This window comes from Aquarana catesbeiana, linkage group LG09, assembly GCF_042186555.1.
Source record: "Aquarana catesbeiana isolate 2022-GZ linkage group LG09, ASM4218655v1, whole genome shotgun sequence".
Classification (NCBI taxonomy): domain Eukaryota; kingdom Metazoa; phylum Chordata; class Amphibia; order Anura; family Ranidae; genus Aquarana; species Aquarana catesbeiana.
This window is the reverse complement of record NC_133332.1, coordinates 322,543,657-322,564,473: the sequence shown is the minus strand read 5'-3', so window position 1 is coordinate 322,564,473 and position 20,817 is coordinate 322,543,657. Positions and strand designations below refer to the sequence as shown.

General features: G+C 48.9%; 1 protein-coding gene across 1 annotated transcript in view; it reads left to right on the top strand.

Annotated features, from left to right (window-relative positions):
- Positions 1-4,077: 4,077 nt before the first annotated feature.
- ATP7A (ATPase copper transporting alpha) overlaps positions 4,078-20,817 on the top strand; it is a gene marked incomplete at its 5' end in the record, with an annotated part of 82,754 nt that continues 66,014 nt past the window's right edge. The window contains 4 exon segments of the mRNA XM_073600828.1: positions 4,078-4,525; positions 7,681-8,424; positions 15,351-15,524; positions 17,903-18,063. Coding sequence (XP_073456929.1) covers positions 4,078-4,525; positions 7,681-8,424; positions 15,351-15,524; positions 17,903-18,063 — 1,527 coding nt within the window.

Genomic DNA, 20,817 nt, shown 5'->3' with positions numbered 1-20,817 from the left:
CTGATCTCCGTGTCCTAGTCTCCGATCTCTGATCTCCGTGTCCTAGTCTCTGATCTCCGTGTCCTAGTCTCTGATCTCCGTGTCCTAGTCTCTGATCTCCGTGTCCTAGTCTCTGATCTCCGTGTCCTAGTCTCCGATCTCCGATTTCCGTGTCCTAGTCTCTGATCTCCGATCTCCGTGTCCTAGTCTCTGATCTCCGTGTCCTAGTCTCTGATCTCCGTGTCCTAGTCTCTGATCTCCGTGTCCTAGTCTCTGATCTCCGTGTCCTAGTCTCTGATCTCCGTGTCCTAGTCTCTGATCTCCGTGTCCTAGTCTCTGATCTCCGTGTCCTAGTCTCTGATCTCCGTGTCCTAGTCTCTGATCTCCGTGTCCTAGTCTCTGAATCTCCGTGTCCTAGTCTCTGATCTCCGTGTCCTAGTCTCTGATCTCCGTGTCCTAGTCTCTGATCTCCGTGTCCTAGTCTCTGATCTCCGTGTCCTAGTCTCCGATCTCGATTTCCGTGTCCTAGTCTCTGATCTCCGATCTCGTGTCCTAGTCTCTGATCTCCGTGTCCTAGTCTCTGATCTCCGTGTCCTAGTCTCTGATCTCCGTGTCCTAGTCTCTGATCTCCGTGTCCTAGTCTCTGATCTCCGTGTCCTAGTCTCTGATCTCCGTGTCCTAGTCTCTGATCTCCGTGTCCTAGTCTCTGATCTCCGTGTCCTAGTCTCCGATCTCCGATCTCCGTGTCCTAGTCTCTGATCTCCGTGTCCTAGTCTCTGATCTCCGTGTCCTAGTCTCCGATCTCGATCTCCGTGTCCTAGTCTCTGATCTCCGTGTCCTAGTCTCTGATCTCCGTGTCCTAGTCTCTGATCTCCGTGTCCTAGTCTCTGATGTCCTAGTCTCTGATCTCCGTGTCCTAGTCTCTGATCTCCGTGTCCTAGTCTCTGATCTCCGTGTCCTAGTCTCTAATCTCCGTGTCCTAGTCTCTGATCTCCGTGTCCTAGTCTCCGATCTCTGATCTCCGTGTCCTAGTCTCTGATCTCCGTGTCCTAGTCTCTGATCTCCGTGTCCTAGTCTCTGATCTCCGTGTCCTAGTCTCTGATCTCCGTGTCCTAGTCTCTGATCTCCGTGTCCTAGTCTCCGATCTCCGATTTCCGTGTCCTAGTCTCTGATCTCCGATCTCCGTGTCCTAGTCTCTGATCTCCGTGTCCTAGTCTCTGATCTCCGTGTCCTAGTCTCTGATCTCCGTGTCCTAGTCTCTGATCTCCGTGTCCTAGTCTCTGATCTCCGTGTCCTAGTCTCTGATCTCCGTGTCCTAGTCTCTGATCTCCGTGTCCTAGTCTCTGATCTCCGTGTCCTAGTCTCCGATCTCCGATCTCCGTGTCCTAGTCTCTGATCTCCGTGTCCTAGTCTCTGATCTCCGTGTCCTAGTCTCTGATCTCCGTGTCCTAGTCTCTGATCTCCGTGTCCTAGTCTCTGATCTCCGTGTCCTAGTCTCTGATCTCCGTGTCCTAGTCTCCGATCTCCGATCTCCGTGTCCTAGTCTCTGATCTCCGTGTCCTAGTCTCTGATCTCCGTGTCCTAGTCTCTGATCTCCGTGTCCTAGTCTCTGATCTCCGTGTCCTAGTCTCTGATCTCCGTGTCCTAGTCTCTGATCTCCGTGTCCTAGTCTCTGATCTCCGTGTCCTAGTCTCCGATCTCCGATCTCCGTGTCCTAGTCTCTGATCTCCGTGTCCTAGTCTCTGATCTCCGTGTCCTAGTCTCTGATCTCCGTGTCCTAGTCTCTGATCTCCGTGTCCTAGTCTCTGATCTCCGTGTCCTAGTCTCTGATCTCCGTGTCCTAGTCTCTGATCTCCGTGTCCTAGTCTCCGATCTCCGTGTCCTAGTCTCCGATCTCCGTTTCACAGGATCATTTATAAAATGTTATCTGATTAGTTCTGTTTTTAGCGATAATCTTGTCTTGATTAATAACGATCAATATTTCACATTCAGATATTTATTGCTCACTTGTCAGATATCACATGATTGATGATTGAATTTACAATTCACACCGACCTTCGATCGTCTTGTGCGTTCATTGTTCTGTGACGCACATCATCCAAACGTTCGCTCCTCTTCTGCGCAGGTTTCGGGTCTAATTGGGTTATAATTGGAGGAGCCGCATCCAGACAGTTTACTGTGGATGGTAATTGGAATCAGATCCCCCCTCGGGGTCCGGCGGGAGGAGACGCTCCGCTCTGCTCAGGTTGGGATTAGATTAATAAAAAGGAAGGCGCTGCGTACGGGATAAAGAACAAGAGTAAGGACAGCAGCCGGCACTATGAGCTCACCATACAAAACCCCATATACAGTATCTGACAAAAGTAAGTACACCCCTCAGTGACATTTGTGTAAATGTTTTCTTCTATCTTTTCATGTGACAACACTGAAGAAATGACACTTGTCTACAATGTAAAGTAGTGAGTGTACAGCTTGTATAACAGTGTAAATTTACTGTCCCCTCAAAATAACTCAACACACAGCCATTAATGTCTAAACCGCTGGCAACAAAAGTCAGTACACCCCTAAGTGAAAATCTCCAAATTGGGCCCAATTAGCCATTTTCCCTCCCCGGTGTCATGTGACTCGTTAGTGTTACAAGGTCTCCGGTGTGAATGGGGAGCAGGTGTGTTAAATTTGGTGTTATCGCTCTCACTCTCTCATACTGGTCACTGGCAGACTAAGGAGATGGATTACTGGAACCATGTCCTGTGGTCTGATGAGACCAAGATAAAGGTATTTGGTTCAGATGGTGACAAGCGTGTGTGGGGGCAACCAGGTGAGGAGGACAAAGACAAGTGTGTCTTGTCTACAGTCAAGTATGGTGGTGGGAGTGTCATGGTCTGGGGCTGCATGAGTGCTGCCGGCACTGGGGGGGGCTACAGATCATTGAGGGAACCATGAATGCCAACATGTACTGTGATATACTGAAGCAGAGCATGATCCCCTCCCTTCAGAGACTGGACCGCAGGGCAGTATTCCAACATGATAACCACCCCAAACACACCTCCAAGACCACCACTGCCTTGCTAAAGAAGCTGAGGGTAAAGGTGATGGACTGGCCAAGCATGTCTCCAGACCTAAACCCTATTGATCATCTGTGGGGCATCCTCAAACAGAAGGTGGAGGAGCGCAAGGTCTCTAACATCCACCAGCTCTGTGATGTCATCATGGAGGAGGGGAAGAGGACTCCAGTGACAACCTGTGAAGCTCTGGTGACCTCCATGTCCAAGAGGGTTAAGGCAGTGCTGGAAAATAATGGAGGCCACACAAAATATTGACACTTTGGGCCCAATTTGGAGATTTTCACTTAGGGGTGTACTGACTTTTGTTGCCAGCGGTTTAGACATTAATGGCTGTATGTTGAGTTATTTTGAGGGGACAGTAAATTTACACTGTTATACAAGCTGTACACTCACTACTTTACATTGTAGACAAGTGTCATTTCTTCAGTGTTGTCACATGAAAAGATAGAAGAAAAGATTTACACAAATGTCACTGAGGGGGTGTACTTACTTTTGTGAGATATTGCATATATATACAGTATATACATAAACGATATTCCCAAAAGTATTGGGACACCTGCCTTTGCACACATATGGGGGGCCGGTCACTGACAGGTCTTTTTTCACCTTAATGCATAGGCTGCTCAAGGGTGTACAACCCCTTTAAGAGTTCCCTTCACTGGAACTAAGGGGCCAAGCCCAACCCCTGAGGAAACAACCCCCCCCCCCCCACCATAATCCCCCCTCCACCAAATGGTTTGGACCAGTGCATAAAGCAAGGTCCATGAAGACGAGGATGGGGGAGTTTGGGGTAGAGGAACTGACCATGTCCCTCAGACAATCCTGATCCCGCGTTCCTCATGAACTCCAGGAATGGGATGGTAAGTAGAAGGATCGTGTTCTATGCACACAGCACACCGAATGTTTACCTCTCCGCTAATGTTACTTAAGAGCTTGGCAGGTGAAGCCGGGATTACTCTTCAGTGGTTGGCTTCTGTTTGGTTTGGCTGCATTGATTCTTCTCTTCTTACCTTTCAGGTGTCCTTGGAAGGCGGGGAACGCTGCAGTAATTTATGATTCTGCCCTCCAGATGCCAAGAACGCTCCAGGAAGCCATTGAGGAGATGGGATTTATCTCTGCTCCGGTTAGTTTGCATCCACAAGCTGTGCCCACAGACAGTCTCACGTTTCACCTCACACAAGATCAACCTGCAGAGCGGACCTGCACTGAACTACTGGCACTGACGGGGGTTGTGGATGTGAGACCCTCAGAGGAGGGGGCGGGGCTAAGTGTGACGTTTATACCTTCGCTTGTCTGTCCGGACGACATGATTCACAGGTTCCCAGTACTGATCCCTACCAAGGGATCCTCCCAGGACAATCCCACCACACAGAACGGAGACCTCCTGGTGAAGATGAAGGTGGAGGGCATGACGTGCCATTCCTGTACGAGTACCATAGAGGGCAAAATCGGGAAGCTCAATGGAGTGCAACGCATCAAAGGTGAGCCAAACCCCCACAGCAGCTGGAGCTCAGACTACACATCACAGCTGAGCACCGCAACATATGGGGGCGGAGTTACTAACACTGCAAGCGTCATTTTTATATAAATTCCCAGTTTCAGCTTACAGACAGGTTTATCTGCCCTTCCTGCCGGACTACAGGACTCCATTCTGTCCCCCTCCCTCCTCCCTCCCTCCATCCCTCTCCCTGCTTATCCTCTCCCCTCCTCCCTCCATCCCTCTCCCTGCTTATCCTCTCCCCCTCCTCCCTCCATCCCTCTCCCCTGCTTATCCTCTCCATCTCCTCCCTCCCTCCATCCCTCTCCCTGCTTATCCTCTCCCCTCCTTCATCCCTCTCCCTGCTTATCCTCTCCCCTCCTCCATCCCCCTCCCTGCTTATCCTCTTCCCTCCCTCCCTCTCCCCTCCTCCCTCCATCCCTCTCCCTGCTTACCTCCTCCCTCCATCCTCTCCTGCTTATCCTCCTCCCTCCCTTCATCCCTCTCCCTGCTTATCCTCCCCCCTTCTCCATCCCTTCCCCTCCCTGCTTATCCTCCCTCCATCCCTCTCCCTGCTTATCCTCTCCCCTCCTCCCTCTACCAGCTTATCCTCTCTCTCTCTCTCTCTCTCTCTCTCTCTCTCTCTCTCTCTCTCTCTCTCTCTCTCTCTCTCATCTCTCTCTCTCTCTCTCTCTCTCCTCTCTCTCTCTCTCCTCTCTCTCTCCCCCCCCTCTCCTCTCTCCTCTCTCCTCCCTCGCTCCCTCCCTATTCCCTCCTCCCTCTCCCCGCTTATCCTCTCCCCGCTTATCTATCCTCTCCCCTCCCTTCCTCCCTCCCTCTCCCTTCCTCCCTCCCTCTCCCCTCCTCCCTCCCTCTCCCCTCCTCCCTCCCTCTCCCCTCCTCCCTCCCTCTCCCCTCCTCCCTCCATCCCTCTCCCTGCTTATCCTCCTCCCTCCCTCCCTCCTTCTACCTGCTTATCCTCTCCCTCCATCCCCCTCCCTGCTTATCCTCTCCCTCCATCCCCCTCCCTGCTTATCCTCTCCCCTCCTCCCTCCATCCCCTCCTCTCCCCCTCCCTCTACCTGCTTATCCTCTCCCCTCCTCCCTCTCTCTCTCCCTCCCTCCCTCCCTCCCTCCCTCTCTCCCTCTCTCCCTCTCCTCTCCTCCCTCTTCCCTTTTCCCTCTATCCCTCTCCCTGCTTATCCTTTCCCCTCCTCCCTCCATCCCTCTTCCTGCTTATCCTTTCCCCTCCTCCCTCCATCCTTCTCCCTGCTTATCCTTTCCCCTCCTCCCTCCATCCTTCTCCCTGCTTATCCTCTCCCCTCCTCCCTCCATCCCTCTCCCTGCTTATGCTCTCCCCTCCTCCCTCCATCCCTCTCCCTGTTTATCCTCCCCCCTCCTCCCTCCCTCCATCCCTCTCCCTTCTTATCCTCTCCCCTCCTTCCTCCCTCTCCCTGCTTATCCTCTCCACTCCTCCCTCTCCCTGCTTATCCTCTCCCCTCCCTCTCCTCTCCTTTCCTCCCTCTCTCTTCCCTCCTCCCCTCTCCCTGCTTATCCTCTCCCCCCCTCCATCCCTCCATCCCTTTCCCTGCTTATCCTCTCCCCTCCTCCCTCCCTTCCTCCTTCTCCCCTCCTCCCTCCATCCCTTTCCCTGCTTATCCTCTCCCCTCCCTCCATCCCTCTCCCTGCTTATCCTCTCCCCTCCATCCCTCCCTCTTCCTGCTTATCCTCTTCCCTCCTCCCTTCCTCCCCCCTCCTCCCTCCCTCTCCCTGCTTATCCTCTCCCCTCCTCCCTCCATCCCTTCCTCTCCCTGCTTATCCTTTCCCCTCCATCCCTCTCCCTGCTTATCCTCTCCCCTCCTCCCTCCCTCCATCCCTCTCCCTGCTTATCATCTCCCCTCCCTCCATCCCTCCCTCTTCCTGCTTATCCTCTTCCCTCCATCCCTTCCTCTCCCTGCTTACCCTCTACCCTCCTCCCTCCATCCCTCCCTCTCCCTGCTTATCTTCTCCCCTCCTCCCTCCCCTCTCTCTGCTTATCCTCTCCCCTCCCTTCTCTCTCCGTCTCCCTGCTTATTCTCTCCCCCCTCCCTCCTTCTCCCTGCTTCTCCTCTCCCCTCCTCCCTCCATCCCTTCCTCTCCCTGCTTATCCTTTCCCCTCCATCCCTCTCCCTGCTTATCCTCTCCCCTCCTCCCTCCCTCCCTCCCTCCCTCCCTCCATCCCTCTCCCTGCTTATCTTCTCCCCTCCTCCCTCCCCTCTCCCTGCTTATCCTTTCCCTTCCTCTCTGCTTATCCTCTCCCCTCCCTTCTCTCTCTGTCTCCCTGCTTATTCTCTCCCCCCTCCCTCCTTCTCCCTGCTTCTCCTCTCCCTTCTTCCCTCCCTCCCTCCCTCCCTCCCTCCCTCTCCCTGCCTATCCTCGCCTCTCCCTGCTTATCCTCGCCTCTCCCTGCTTATCCTCTCCCCTCCTCCCTCCATCCCTCTCCATGCTTATCCTCTCCCCTCTCCCTGCTTATCCTCTTCCCCCCCTCCCTATTTACCCCCCCCTCTTTTTCCTTTACCTGCTTTACCTCTCCTCCCTCCCCCTGCTTATCCTCTCCCCCCTCCCTCTCCCTGCTTATCCCCCTCTCTTCCAGTTTAACCTCTTCCCCCTCCTTACTGATCCTCTCCCCCCTCCTTACTGATCCTCTCCCTCCCTCGCCCTGCTTACCCCCCTTCCTTCCCTCTCCCCCCCCTCCTTCTCTCTCTCCCTGCTTATCCTCTCCCCCTCTCCCTGCTTATCCTCTCCCCCTTTCCCTGCTTATCCTCTCTCTCCCTGCTTATCCCCCCTTCCTCCTTATCCTCTCCCCCTCCTTACTCATCCTCTCCCTCCCTCTCCCTGCTTATCCCCCCCCCCTCCTGCTTATCCTCTCCCCCTCCTTACTTATCCTCTCCCTCCCTCTCCCTGCTTATCCTGTGTCCTTCTCCACATGGATACAATGACTCCCAATAGCCCACACACTGTGCCTAGGGAAGGGGATTGTGGGAGATGTAGTTCTGGGTGGAGTGCTTACAGTAGGATTGGAGCTCCGACCTCTCAAGTTAAATCTGCCATTAAAATTTTGTATTTATAAAATTGACAAATGTTTCTAATGGATATGATCGATCTTCCTCTTTATGATTAGTCTCTCTGGATAGCAAGGAGGCCCTCATCATCTACCAGCCCGACCTCATCACACCAGCAGAGATCAGGAGCCAGATTGAAAAAGCGGGTTTTTCTGCAACAATTAAGAGCAAACCGCCCTCAAAACTGGGAACGATCGATGTTAGCCGATTGACAAATGTACAGATGAATGGTAACGGGGACAGGTCACTGCCAAGACCAAAGCTACATACTGACCTAACAAGAGCTGTCTTCAAAGTAGATGGCATGCACTGCAAATCATGTGTTCTAAACATTGAAAGCAACATGGCCGCCCATCCCGGGGTGTCCGATGTGGAAGTGTCATTAGAAATGAAGTCAGCCGTCATAAATTACAATCCAAATCTCACTAATTCTGGTGCACTGTGCAGAGCCATAGAAGCTTTGTCTCCACGGACGTTCAAGGTGAGCCTTTGTAACGGCCCAGAATATATCCAACCACCGAGCGCCCAAGCAATATCTGGAGCCGCTTCTCTAGAGAAAACATCTTCCAAGAAGACCAATCAGGAAAGTCCATCCAACATCACCCTCATTAACATTCAAGGCATGACCTGCAATTCTTGTGTCCAGTCTATTGAAGGTCTCATCTCACAGAAACCTGGTGTGAGATCCATCCAGGTATCACTGGGAGACGCTACTGGGACTGTGGAATATGACCCCAATGTTACCAGCCAGGAGGCCATCAGAGCTGCTATCGAAGACATGGGATTTGATGCCTCCCTAGCTGGTAAGTAACATCACACCATCACGTTATATCCAGACAGGTCCATTCCATGAGGAAATGACACCCCCTCCCGATCTTCACCCCAACCTTCTACATCACACCATCACTGTATATCCAGACAGGTCCATTCCATGAGACAATGCCCCCCCTCCCGATCTTCACCCCAACCTCCTACATCACACCATCACTGTATATCCAGACAGGTCCATTCCATGAGGCAATGACACCCCCTTCCGATCTTTACCCCAACATCATACCATCACTTTATATCCAGACCGGTCCATTCCATGAGGAAATGACACCCCCTCCCGATCTTCACCCCAACCTCCAACATCACACCATCACTTTATATGCAGACAGGTCCATTCCATGAGGCAATGACACCCCCTCCCGATCTTCACCCCAACATCATACCATCACTTTATATGCAGACATGTCCATTCCATGAGGCAACAACACTTCCTCCCGATCTTCACCCCAACCTCCTACATCCCACCATCACTGTATATCCAGACAGGTCCATTTCATGAGACGACACCCCCTCCCGATCTTCACCCTAACCTCCTACATCCCACCATCACTGTATATCCAGACAGGTCCATTTCATGAGACGACACCCCCTCCCGATCTTCACCCCACTTTCTACATCACACCATCACTGTATATCCAGACAGGTCAATTCCATGAGGCAATGACACCCCCTCCCGATCTTCACCCCAACCTCCTACATCACACCATCACTGTATATCCAGACAGGTCCATTTCATGAGACGACACCCCCTCCCGATCTTCACCCCACTTTCTACATCACACCATCACTGTATATCCAGACAGGTCAATTCCATGAGGCAATGACACCCCCTCCCGATCTTCACCCCAACCTCCTACATCACACCATCACTGTATATCCAGACAGGTCCATTCCATGAGGCAATGACACCCCCTCCCGTGCCCGAAGCGTGGCGAGCGAAGCGTGGCGAGCGAAGCGTGCCCACGAGGGGCCCTCTTACAGGCGCCGTGCACAGCTGATTTACAACTATTCGGCTTCGGCTATTTCCACCGGCTCCTACTGCGCAAACGCTGCGCCTGTGCAGTACAGGGGGGGTCCTTATCCGCCGAGGGGAACTTTCTCGGCAGAACACCGGTCCAAGCATGTGGGCGGATCCCATCCATATGGTTGCAATCTTTCCCCAGCCTGGACTGACGTCAGCCAACAGTGGGCTTCAGCCTGCTGTCAGATGAAGATGGATCACAGGGGTGTCGAATGAACAGAAGTAGAACCATTAAAGCTTGTCCCGTACTTCTTCTTAGTGATATCTTCACTTTTAGAGGTCGGGTCCATGTTGGGTTGGCACTTCTTGGTTCCGTCACAATGAAGGAGCAATATAAGATTGGGATGGGTTGGGGGGAGGGTGGTGTATGGAGGACCGCGGTCTGCAGAGCTCATACATGGTGGTGTCATTGTTGAGATATGACCTCTCCTTCTTCCTATATGAAGTAACTTCTCATGGGAAGTGAAAACTGCTTCTCTGTTGGGTTCAGAATCACGGGACAAATCTGGAGTTTTGTATAGATGATGTATGTTTGGTGAGGAACGGGTTAAATTCTGTCTGAACACAAGATGTGTGTTGTTCCCTGTAAATAGAGCTCTGTTCCCTATACGGATCACGGGATCAACCCGTTTCCTGTTGTGGTAAGAAGCGATGTGGCAATACGAGGAACATGAACTCCGTCTGCCACTAATTCCATCTCTCAGCAGAAACTATTATTTTATATAACGTGTCGTCTGTGATCGCTGGATAATCACACGCCAAATATTATGCGGGTGTCCATGTACTGCGCCCGGACTGTGATACTGAGATCAGAGCCGCATGACATGTTCATACATGACCTCTGGACAGCCCGACTCTATACATGACATGTGTGTTCATACGTGACCTCCGAACAGCCCGACTCTATACATGACATATGTGTGTTCATACATGACCTCTGGACAGCCAGACTCTATACATGACATGTGTGTTCATACGTGACCTCTGGACAGCCTGACTCTATACATGACATATGTGTGTTCATACATGACCTCTGGGCAGCCATACTCTATACATGACATGTGTGTGTTCATACATGACCTCCGAACAGCCCGACTCTATACATGACATATGTGTGTTCATACATGACCTCTGGACAGCCCGACTCTATACATGACATGTGTTTTCATACATGTCCTCTGGGCAGCCCGACTCTATACATGACATGTGTGTTCATACGTGACCTCTGGACAGCCTGACTCTATACATGACATATGTGTGTTCATACATGACCTCTGGACAGCCCGACTCTATACATGACATGTGTGTTCATACATGTCCTCTGGGCAGCCATACTCTATACATGACATGTGTGTTCATACGTGACCTCCGAACAGCCTGACTCTATACATGACATATGTGTGTTCATACATGATCTCTGGGCAGCCTAACTCTACACATGACATGTGTGTGTTCATACATGTCCTCTGGGCAGCCATACTCTATACATGACATGTGTGTGTTCATACATGACCTCCGAACAGCCCGACTCTATACATGACATATGTGTGTTCATACGTGACCTCTGGGCAGCCAGACTCTATACATGACATGTGTGTTCATACATGACCTCTGGGCAGCCTGACTCTATACATGACATATGTGTGTTCATACATGACCTCTGGGCAGCCCGACTCTATACATGACATATGTGTGTTCATACATGACCTCTGGACAGCCTGACTCTATACATGACATATGTGTGTTCATACATGACCTCTGGACAGCCCGACTCTATACATGACGTGTGTTTATACGTGACCTCTGGACAGCCTGACTCTATACATGACATATGTGTGTTCATACATGACCTCTGGACAGCCATACTCTATACATGACATATGTGTTCATACATGTCCTCTGGACTGCCATACTCTATACATGACATATGTGTGTTCATACATGACCTCTGGGCAGCCCGACTCTATACATGACATATGTGTGTTCATACATGACCTCTGGACAGCCTGACTCTATACATGACATATGTGTGTTCATACATGACCTCTGGACAGCCCGACTCTATACATGACGTGTGTTTATACGTGACCTCTGGACAGCCTGACTCTATACATGACATATGTGTGTTCATACATGACCTCTGGGCAGCCATACTCTATACATGACACATGTGTGTTCATAAATGACCTCTGGACTGCCATACTCTATACATGACATATGTGTGTTCATACATGACCTCTGGGCAGCCCGACTCTATACATGACATATGTGTGTTCATACATGACTTCCGGACAGCCATACTCTATACATGACATGTGTGTTCATACATGTCCTCTGGACTGCCATACTCTATACATGACATGTGTGTTCATACATGACCTCTGGACAGCCCGACTCTATACATGACATGTGTGTTCATACATGACCTCTGGACAGCCCGACTCTATACATGACATATGTGTGTTCATACATGACCTCTGGACAGCCATACTCTATACATGACATATGTGTGTTCATACATGACCTCTGGACAGCCATACTCTATACATGACATATGTGTGTTCATACATGTCCTCTGGACAGCCATACTCTATACATGACATGTGTGTGTTCATACATGTCCTCTGGACAGCCATACTCTAGACATGACATGTGTGTGTTCATACATGACCTCCGGACAGCCATACTCTATACATGACATGTGTGTGTTCATACATGACCTCTGGATAGCCAACTCTAAGTACCTGCCTCAACATGGGCTCATGATATTCCTAACCCATTTTTAATTTTTCATGTCTTTTATATTTTGTCACCTGTTTGCATGATACGTAGTATTGGTATTATTCAACTGCTTTTATTTGCTCTTTATTTCCTCCGAAATAAATTTTATATGTTTTGATGTAAGCTTGATCACGCGCCCTTCATCCACCACTCTCCACTTAGCCTTACCTGACCACCCCGGGGTCACTCTCTGGGCAGCGGGACAAGCAATACCATCCCTTCAAGCTGTGCTACAGTTTACAATACTACCCTTTTCAAAACCAAATCAGACCCTCACTAGCGCAGGAGTAATTTTTCCTCATCCACAATCTATACATGACATATGTGTGTTCATACATGACCTCTGGACAGCCATACTCTAGACATGACATGTGTGTGTTCATACATGACCTCCGGACAGCCATACTCTATACATGACATGTGTGTGTTCATACATGACCTCTGGACAGCCCGACTCTATACATGACATATGTGTTCATACATGTCCTCTGGACTGCCATACTCTATACATGACATATGTGTGTTCATACATGACCTCTGGGCAGCCATACTCTATACATGACATATGTGTGTTCATACATGACCTCTGGGCAGCCATACTCTATACATGACATATGTGTTCATACATGTCCTCTGGACTGCCATACTCTATACATGACATGTGTGTGTTCATACATGACCTCTGGACAGCCCGACTCTATACATGACATATGTGTGTTCATACATGACCTCCGGACAGCCATACTCTATACATGACATGTGTGTGTTCATACATGACCTCTGGACAGCCCGACTCTATACATGACATATGTGTTCATACATGTCCTCTGGACTGCCATACTCTATACATGACATATGTGTGTTCATACATGACCTCTGGGCAGCCATACTCTATACATGACATATGTGTGTTCATACATGACCTCTGGGCAGCCATACTCTATACATGACATATGTGTTCATACATGTCCTCTGGACTGCCATACTCTATACGTGACATATGTGTGTTCATACATGTCCTCTGGACTGCCATACTCTATACATGACATGTGTGTGTTCATACATGACCTCTGGACAGCCCGACTCTATACATGACATATGTGTGTTCATACATGACCTCTGGACAGCCATACTCTATACATGACATATGTGTTCATACATGTCCTCTGGACTGCCATACTCTATACATGACATGTGTGTGTTCATACATGACCTCTGGACAGCCCGACTCTATACATGACATATGTGTGTTCATACATGACCTCTGGACAGCCATACTCTATACATGACATATGTGTTCATACATGTCCTCTGGACTGCCATACTCTATACATGACATATGTGTGTTCATACATGACCTCTGGGCAGCCTAACTCTATACATGACATATGTGTGTTCATACATGACCTCTGGGCAGCCATACTCTATACATGACATATGTGTGTTCATACATGACCTCTGGGCAGCCTAACTCTATACATGACATATGTGTGTTCATACATGACCTCTGACCCCATATGTGACATTTGTGTATTCTTGGCTTGCCCGAGTTCCTAATTCGGAGGTTGTACACAATGAGAATTTTTGGCTCCTACATACAATGTACTTTTTGATCCCGATCTGTGAGGGGCACTCCGCTTTCACATGGTCCCATCCCTCACCCCAATCCATCAGGTTTATTTTGGTATAGATGGTACACATGGTGAGGGCGTTGTCTTTGTATGGTGAGCTCCCATGGAAGGTCCCATCCCTCACCCCGATCCATCAGGTTTATTTTGGTATAGATGGTACACATGGTGAGGACGTTGTCTTTGTATGGTGAGCTCCCATGGAAGGTCCCATCCCCCACCCCGATCCATCAGGTTTATTTTGGTATAGATGGTACACATGGTGAGGGCGTTGTCTTTGTATGGTGAGCTCCCATGGAAGGTCCCATCCCTCACCCCGATCCATCAGGTTTATTTTGGTATAGATGGTACACATGGTGAGGGCGTTGTCTTTGTATGGTGAGCTCCCATGGAAGGTCCCATCCCTCACCCCGATCCATCAGGTTTATTTTGGTATAGATGGTACACATGGTGAGGGTGTTGTCTTTGTATGGTGAGCTCCCATGGAAGGTCCCATCCCTCACCCCGATCCATCAGGTTTATTTTGGTATAGATGGTACACATGGTGAGGACGTTGTCTTTGTATGGTGAGCTCCCATGGAAGGTCCCATCCCTCACCCCGATCCATCAGGTTTATTTTGGTATAGATGGTACACATGGTGAGGACGTTGTCTTTGTATGGTGAGCTCCCATGGAAGGTCCCATCCCTCACCCCGATCCATCAGGTTTATTTTGGTATAGATGGTACACATGGTGAGGGCGTTGTCTTTGTATGGTGAGCTCCCATGGAAGGTCCCATCCCTCACCCCGATCCATCAGGTTTATTTTGGTATAGATGGTACACATGGTGAGTGCGTTGTCTTTGTATGGTGAGCTCCCATGGAAGGTCCCATCCCCCACCCCGATCCATCAGGTTTATTTTGGTATAGATGGCACACATGGTGAGGGCGTTGTATTTGTGTGGTGAGCTCCCATGGAAGGTCCCATCCCTCACCCCGATCCATCAGGTTTATTTTGGTATAGATGGCACACATGGTGAGGATGTTGTCTTTGTATGGTGAGCTCCCATGGAAGGTCCCATCCCTCGCCACTGATCCATCAGGTTTATTTTGGTATAGATGGTACACATGGTGAGGGTGTTGTATTTGTGTGGTGAGCTCCCATGGAAGGTCCCATCCCTCACCCCGATCCATCAGGTTTATTTTGGTATAGATGGCACACATGGTGAGGGTGTTGTATTTGTATGGTGAGCTCCCATGGAAGGTCCTGGCCCTCACCCCGATCCATCAGGTTTATTTTGGTATAGATGGCACACATGGTGAGGATGTTGTCTTTGTATGGTGAGCACCCATGGAAGGTCCTGGCCCTCATACCCTCCTCCAGGTTGATTACATGGAACTCTGAGGATTTGTGGCATTTATATATTTTCTGATGGAGATAATTTATGAGAATAAATAGTCTGAATGGATATTTTCTTCTTTGTTGATAGAAGGAATCCCGTCTGGCCTCTCGTTGGAACCTTCCCAGAAGGCTGAGCAGCGTTCTTCTCCAGAGACGCCTGTCCACAGCAAGCAGGAAAGCAGCAAGTGTTTCATCCAGGTCTCTGGAATGACGTGCGCTTCCTGTGTAGCCAACATCGAGCGAAATCTCCGCAGGGAGGACGGTTCGTTCTCATTATCACTTCCTACCTAACATTTTGATTTCCTGAAGCCAAACCTTATCTGATTGTTGTGTTGTTGGACCCGATAATCAAACCTGTAGAGTAGAATTGTTTGTACTCTCACATTGTAGGTTGCAGAGCGGCTTATCCTTGTCTGATTTTCCATTAATGTCTCTTCTAAATTATTTTTTTTTGCTTCATATGTTCTCTATTTGTCATCTAAATTTGGATGGAGGAAAGCTGGGAGAAGATATATAGGAAAGAGACCAATGAGGATGGAGGACAGCTGGGAGGGGATGTAGTATAGCGACCAATGAGGATGGAGGACAGCTGGGAGGGGATGTAGTATAGTGACCAATGAGGATGGAGGACAGCTGGGAGGGGATGTAGGAAAGGGAACAATGAGGATGGAGGACAGCTGGGAGGGGATGTAGTATAGCGACCAATGAGGATGGAAGACAGCTGGGAGGGGATGTAGGAAAGGGACCAATGAGGATGGAGGACAGCTGGGAGGGGATGTAGGAAAGGGACCAATGAGGATGGAGGACAGCTGGGAGGGGATGTAGGAAAGGGACCAATGAGGATGGAGGACAGCTGGGAGGGACTATAGGAAAGAGACCACTGAGGATGGAGGACATCTGGGAGGAGATATAGGAAAGGGACCAATGAGGATGGAGGACATCTGGGAGGAGATATAGGAAAGGGACCAATGAGGATGGAGGACATCTGGGAGGAGATATAGGAAAGGGACCAACGAGAACAGCTAGGAGGGGATGTAGAAAATTGACAAATAAGGATGGAGGACAGACTGGAGGATATAGGAAACAAATAAATAATAATGTAATTGGTGTTCTTTCAGCATTGGTTGTATATTCTGTTCATCAGATACATGGAAGGGGGAGTTGGGTGTAGGATAGATATTGGGGTCTCTCAGATATTGGGGTCTCTCAGAGATATCTGTCAGATATTGGGGTCTCTCAGATATTGGGGTCTCCCAGATATTGGGGTCTCTCAGATATCGGGGTCTCTCAGATATCGGGGTCTCTCAGATATTGGGGTCTCTCAGAGATATCTGTCAGATATTGGGGTCTCTCAGATATTGGGGTCTCTCAGATATCGGGGTCTCTCAGATATCGGGTTCTCTCAGATATTGGGGTCTCTCAGAGATATCTGTCAGATATTGGGGTCTCTCAGATATTGGGGTCTCCCAGATATCGGGGTCTCTCAGATATTGAGGTCTCTCAGAGATATCTGTCAGATATTGGGGTCTCCCAGATATCGGGGTCTCTCAGATATCGGGGTCTCTCAGTAAGGATTATCTATTGTGTTCAGCAGATATCAGGGTCTCCTGTTGTTCTGACATTGTATGTGTGTAGAGAACCGCGCTAAAATTTAAAGTGCAAACAGTGCAAGAAAATTTCAGTGCAAGAAATATATGCACCCCCAATAAATTCACTCCAGTGGGGCGTATAACAGTACAAACCATCTACTAAACAAAGTAAATTGTATAAAATATATGTGTGTGAAAGAGTCCTACATCAAAAAACAAAAAATCAGAAACACAAAGTCCAAACAACGTGAAGAAGGGACATCCAATGTATTCCAGTATTAAGGTGACTTTTCCAGTGCTGAGTGAATAGGGAAATCCTCCTTCAATACCGAGCAAACAGCCAACTCACCAGATGGAGATGATCCCCATTACAGAGATCATAAACACCTTAAAGTCATCAGACCGCTCACAGGAACCCGTCACTGCCGATCCATATGGTGTCTCCAAAAAAACGATATCCCCCACATATCCAGTTAAACATAGAATGAGACGAACCCTCCCAGGGTGAAGTATGTAGAAAAAGAACGTGTTTTATTGCTAAGAATGGCGCCAAACGCCAACTGGCATAAAAATACAAACAAGTCGGCAGTGACGGGTTCCTGTGAGCGGTCTGATGACTTTAAGGTGTTTATGATCTCTGTAATGGGGATCATCTCCATCTGGTGAGTTGGCTGCTTGCTCGGTATTGGTGGAGGATTTCCCTATTCACTCAGCATTGGAAAAGTCACCTTAATACTGGAACACATTGGATGTCCCTTCTTCACGTTGTTAGGACTTTGTGTTTTTTGGATTTTGATGCAGGTCTCTTTTGCACACATATATTTTATACAATTTACTTTGTTTAGTAGATGGTTTGTACTGTTATATGCCCCACTGGAGTGAATTTAGTGGGGTGTATATATTTCTTGCACTTTAAATTTTAGGTTCTAGCGCGGTTCTCCACACACATACATTCCTCTGGTTTGACCTCCTGAACGAGCCGCTGTTTATTCATATTTGCACAATACTTTGTGGGGGTTGGTAACTTTTGCCTGGTGTGGTTCTGTTGCAGGAATATACTCGGTCCTGGTGGCTCTGATGGCAGGAAAGGCGGAGGTGAGGTATAACGCGGCTGTCATACAACCCCCGGCCATTGCGGAGCTCATTCAGGAGCTGGGATTCGAAGCCTCTGTATTGGAGAACAGCGATGGAGACGGAGTATTGGAATTGGTGGTAAGATGATTGTCCTGACCTGCAGACTTCCCATCCAGTACATTCTATGTGAGACCTGAACCCAACCACTCGAGTCTCTGTTTTATTGTGTTCATTCAAACGTCATTTTCAGTATTATTTCATTAAAATAATCCCCGATGATCCCACCATGGAGGTCACTTCCTATTATTGGGTGACAACGCTCTGTCCCTGCCTCCCAATTGTCCTCCTGTGTTGTCACCACATCACATGGTCTTCATATGGAGACTTCAAGTGCCCTTTTCATCACACAGACATTGTCCATTGGGGTCACCATCAGGAATCCCCCCAGAGAAATGCCGTGTGGACCGTTCTTATGGTGAACACTGAGGACTGAGGAGTGTTGTGGGGAATGGAAGCTTAGATACTACTTGATCATTTCATGTAGATTTGTCTGCCTTTAAATTTAGAGGGAAGTTCTTCTTGGCTGAGGTGACTTCTGACTCCGCCATGAATAATATGGAAATATAATGGAAAGAAAGGCCAAAACAAACAGGTGAGGAGGAAGTAGAAGAAGGAAGTTCTCTGGGTGTGGTGGGAGAAGGACTGCCAAGGACAGAGAGTCCCAACCTGTGCAGGTTCACACACCCATCGTCAGAGTATATACTGTATACTGTGTGTGTGTGTGTATGTGTATATATATATATATATATATATATATATATATATATATATATATATATATATATATATAAAAGGGGGGTGTATATATACAGTATGTGACAGAAGTAAGTACACCCCTCAGTGACATTTGTGTAAATCTTTTCTTCTCTCTTTTCATGTGACAACACTGAAGAAATGACACGTGTCTACAATGTAAAGTAGTGAGTGTACAGCTTGTATAACAGTGTAAATTTGCTGTCCCCTCAAAATAACTCAACACACAGCCATTAATGTCTAAACCGCTGGCAACAAAAGTCAGTACACCCCTAAGTGTTAATTCCTAAAGTGATATAGTTGATGGTTCTGTCCAGGGGTGTCCAACCAGGGGTCCCATATATTCTTGAATTTTCTGGGACTACCTCGGTGTTTGTATGTGAGCTCTTCTCTAATAAGAGAGTCATTTACAGACGTAATCCACTCTGTCCATGTCGGTGCAGACAACCATTTTCTGGCGATAAGTTTCCTATCCAGGAATAGCGCCCTTAGAATGGCGATGTGGGTGTGGGGCGTGTATTGCTCTTCATCCAGCCGTCCCAATAGACATTGTTTAGGATCAGTTGTAAGTTTGAGGTTCCATATGCTGTTATTGGTGTCTACCATTGCTGCCCAATACCTTTGTAGTTTCCACATCATATGGACAAGTGTACCGGGGGGCAGAGTGGGGTCATCTCTTCTGTGCCATTTATGTAACTTCTCAGGTGTACGCTATGTACGGGGAATGATAAATAATTGGGTGAGTTTTTGAGAGGAGGACAGGGACACTTTAACCACTTCAATACTGGGGGGCACTTCCCCCCCCTTACTGCCCAGGCCAATGTTCAGTTTTCAGCGCTGTCGCACTTTGAATGACAATTACGCGGTCATACAACACTGTACCCAAACTATATTTTTTATCATTTTCTTCCCACATATAGAGCTTTCTTTCTTTTGGTGGTATTTGATCACCTCTGCGGTTTTTATTTTTTGCGGAACAAATAAAAAAAGACCAAAAATTTTGAAAAAAAACAAGTTTTTCTTCATTTATTAAAATTTTTTGTAAATAAGTAAGTTTTCTCCTTCAATGATGGGCACCGATGAGGTGGCACTGATGGGCACTCATAGGCGGAACTGATGGGCACTTGTAGGCAGCACTAATAGGTGGCACGGATGGGCACTGATAGGTGGCACTGATGAGTTGTACTGATGGGTGGCATTGCTGGGCATCACTGATGCCTGTTAGTACATACTGGTGTCAATCAGTGCCCATTTGTGGGCACTGATTGGCACAGATCGGGCATAATTTGCACATGTGGATGGCCATGGGGTACATACCTGGCCATCCACATGTTGCCCCCTTCCCTGGTGGTTCTGGTGGTCCAGTGTGGTCATCTGAGGGGGGCTGTGCTGATAAACAATCAGTGCAGACCCCCCCCCTGTCAGGAGAGCCGCCGATCGCCTCTCCTCTACTCGCGTCTGTCAGATGTGAATGAGGAAAAGCCGATCAACGGCTCTTCATATTGACATCGTGATCATCTGTGATTGGACATGGCTGATCACATGGTAAAGAGCCTCCGCCGGAGGCTCTTTACCAAGATTGGTGGAGTGGTGTGTCAGACTGACACACCGCTCCATCGATCGCCGCGATGCGCACCCCCAGGGGCTGTTATTCTGAAGGACGTCATATTAAGCCCAGCCAGGATAACTGAACCACCGCCCGGCTGTCATCTGCTATGGGTCGGGCGGGAAGTGGTTAAGTACGTTGTCTAGTATGGTGTTCCATTCCTCATTTGAATTACGCCCCCCCCATGTGATCTCCCCATCCAGCTCTACAATTCAAAGTCATCGCCTTGGATACATGACAAAGAAGAGAGCGATATATGGAGGACATCTGTCCCTTCCGGGATGGTGACATGATGAGTTGTGTAAGCTGTGTGGGTCTGGTCAGCTCCCAAGTGGAGATCGTGGCCTGTGCCTGAGCCTGTGCCTGAGCCTGTGCCTGAGCCTGAGCCTGAGGCCCTGAGCCTGTGCCTGATCCTGTGCCTGTGCCTGTGCCGGTGCCTGTGCCTGTGCCTGTGCCTGTGCCTGAGCCTGTGC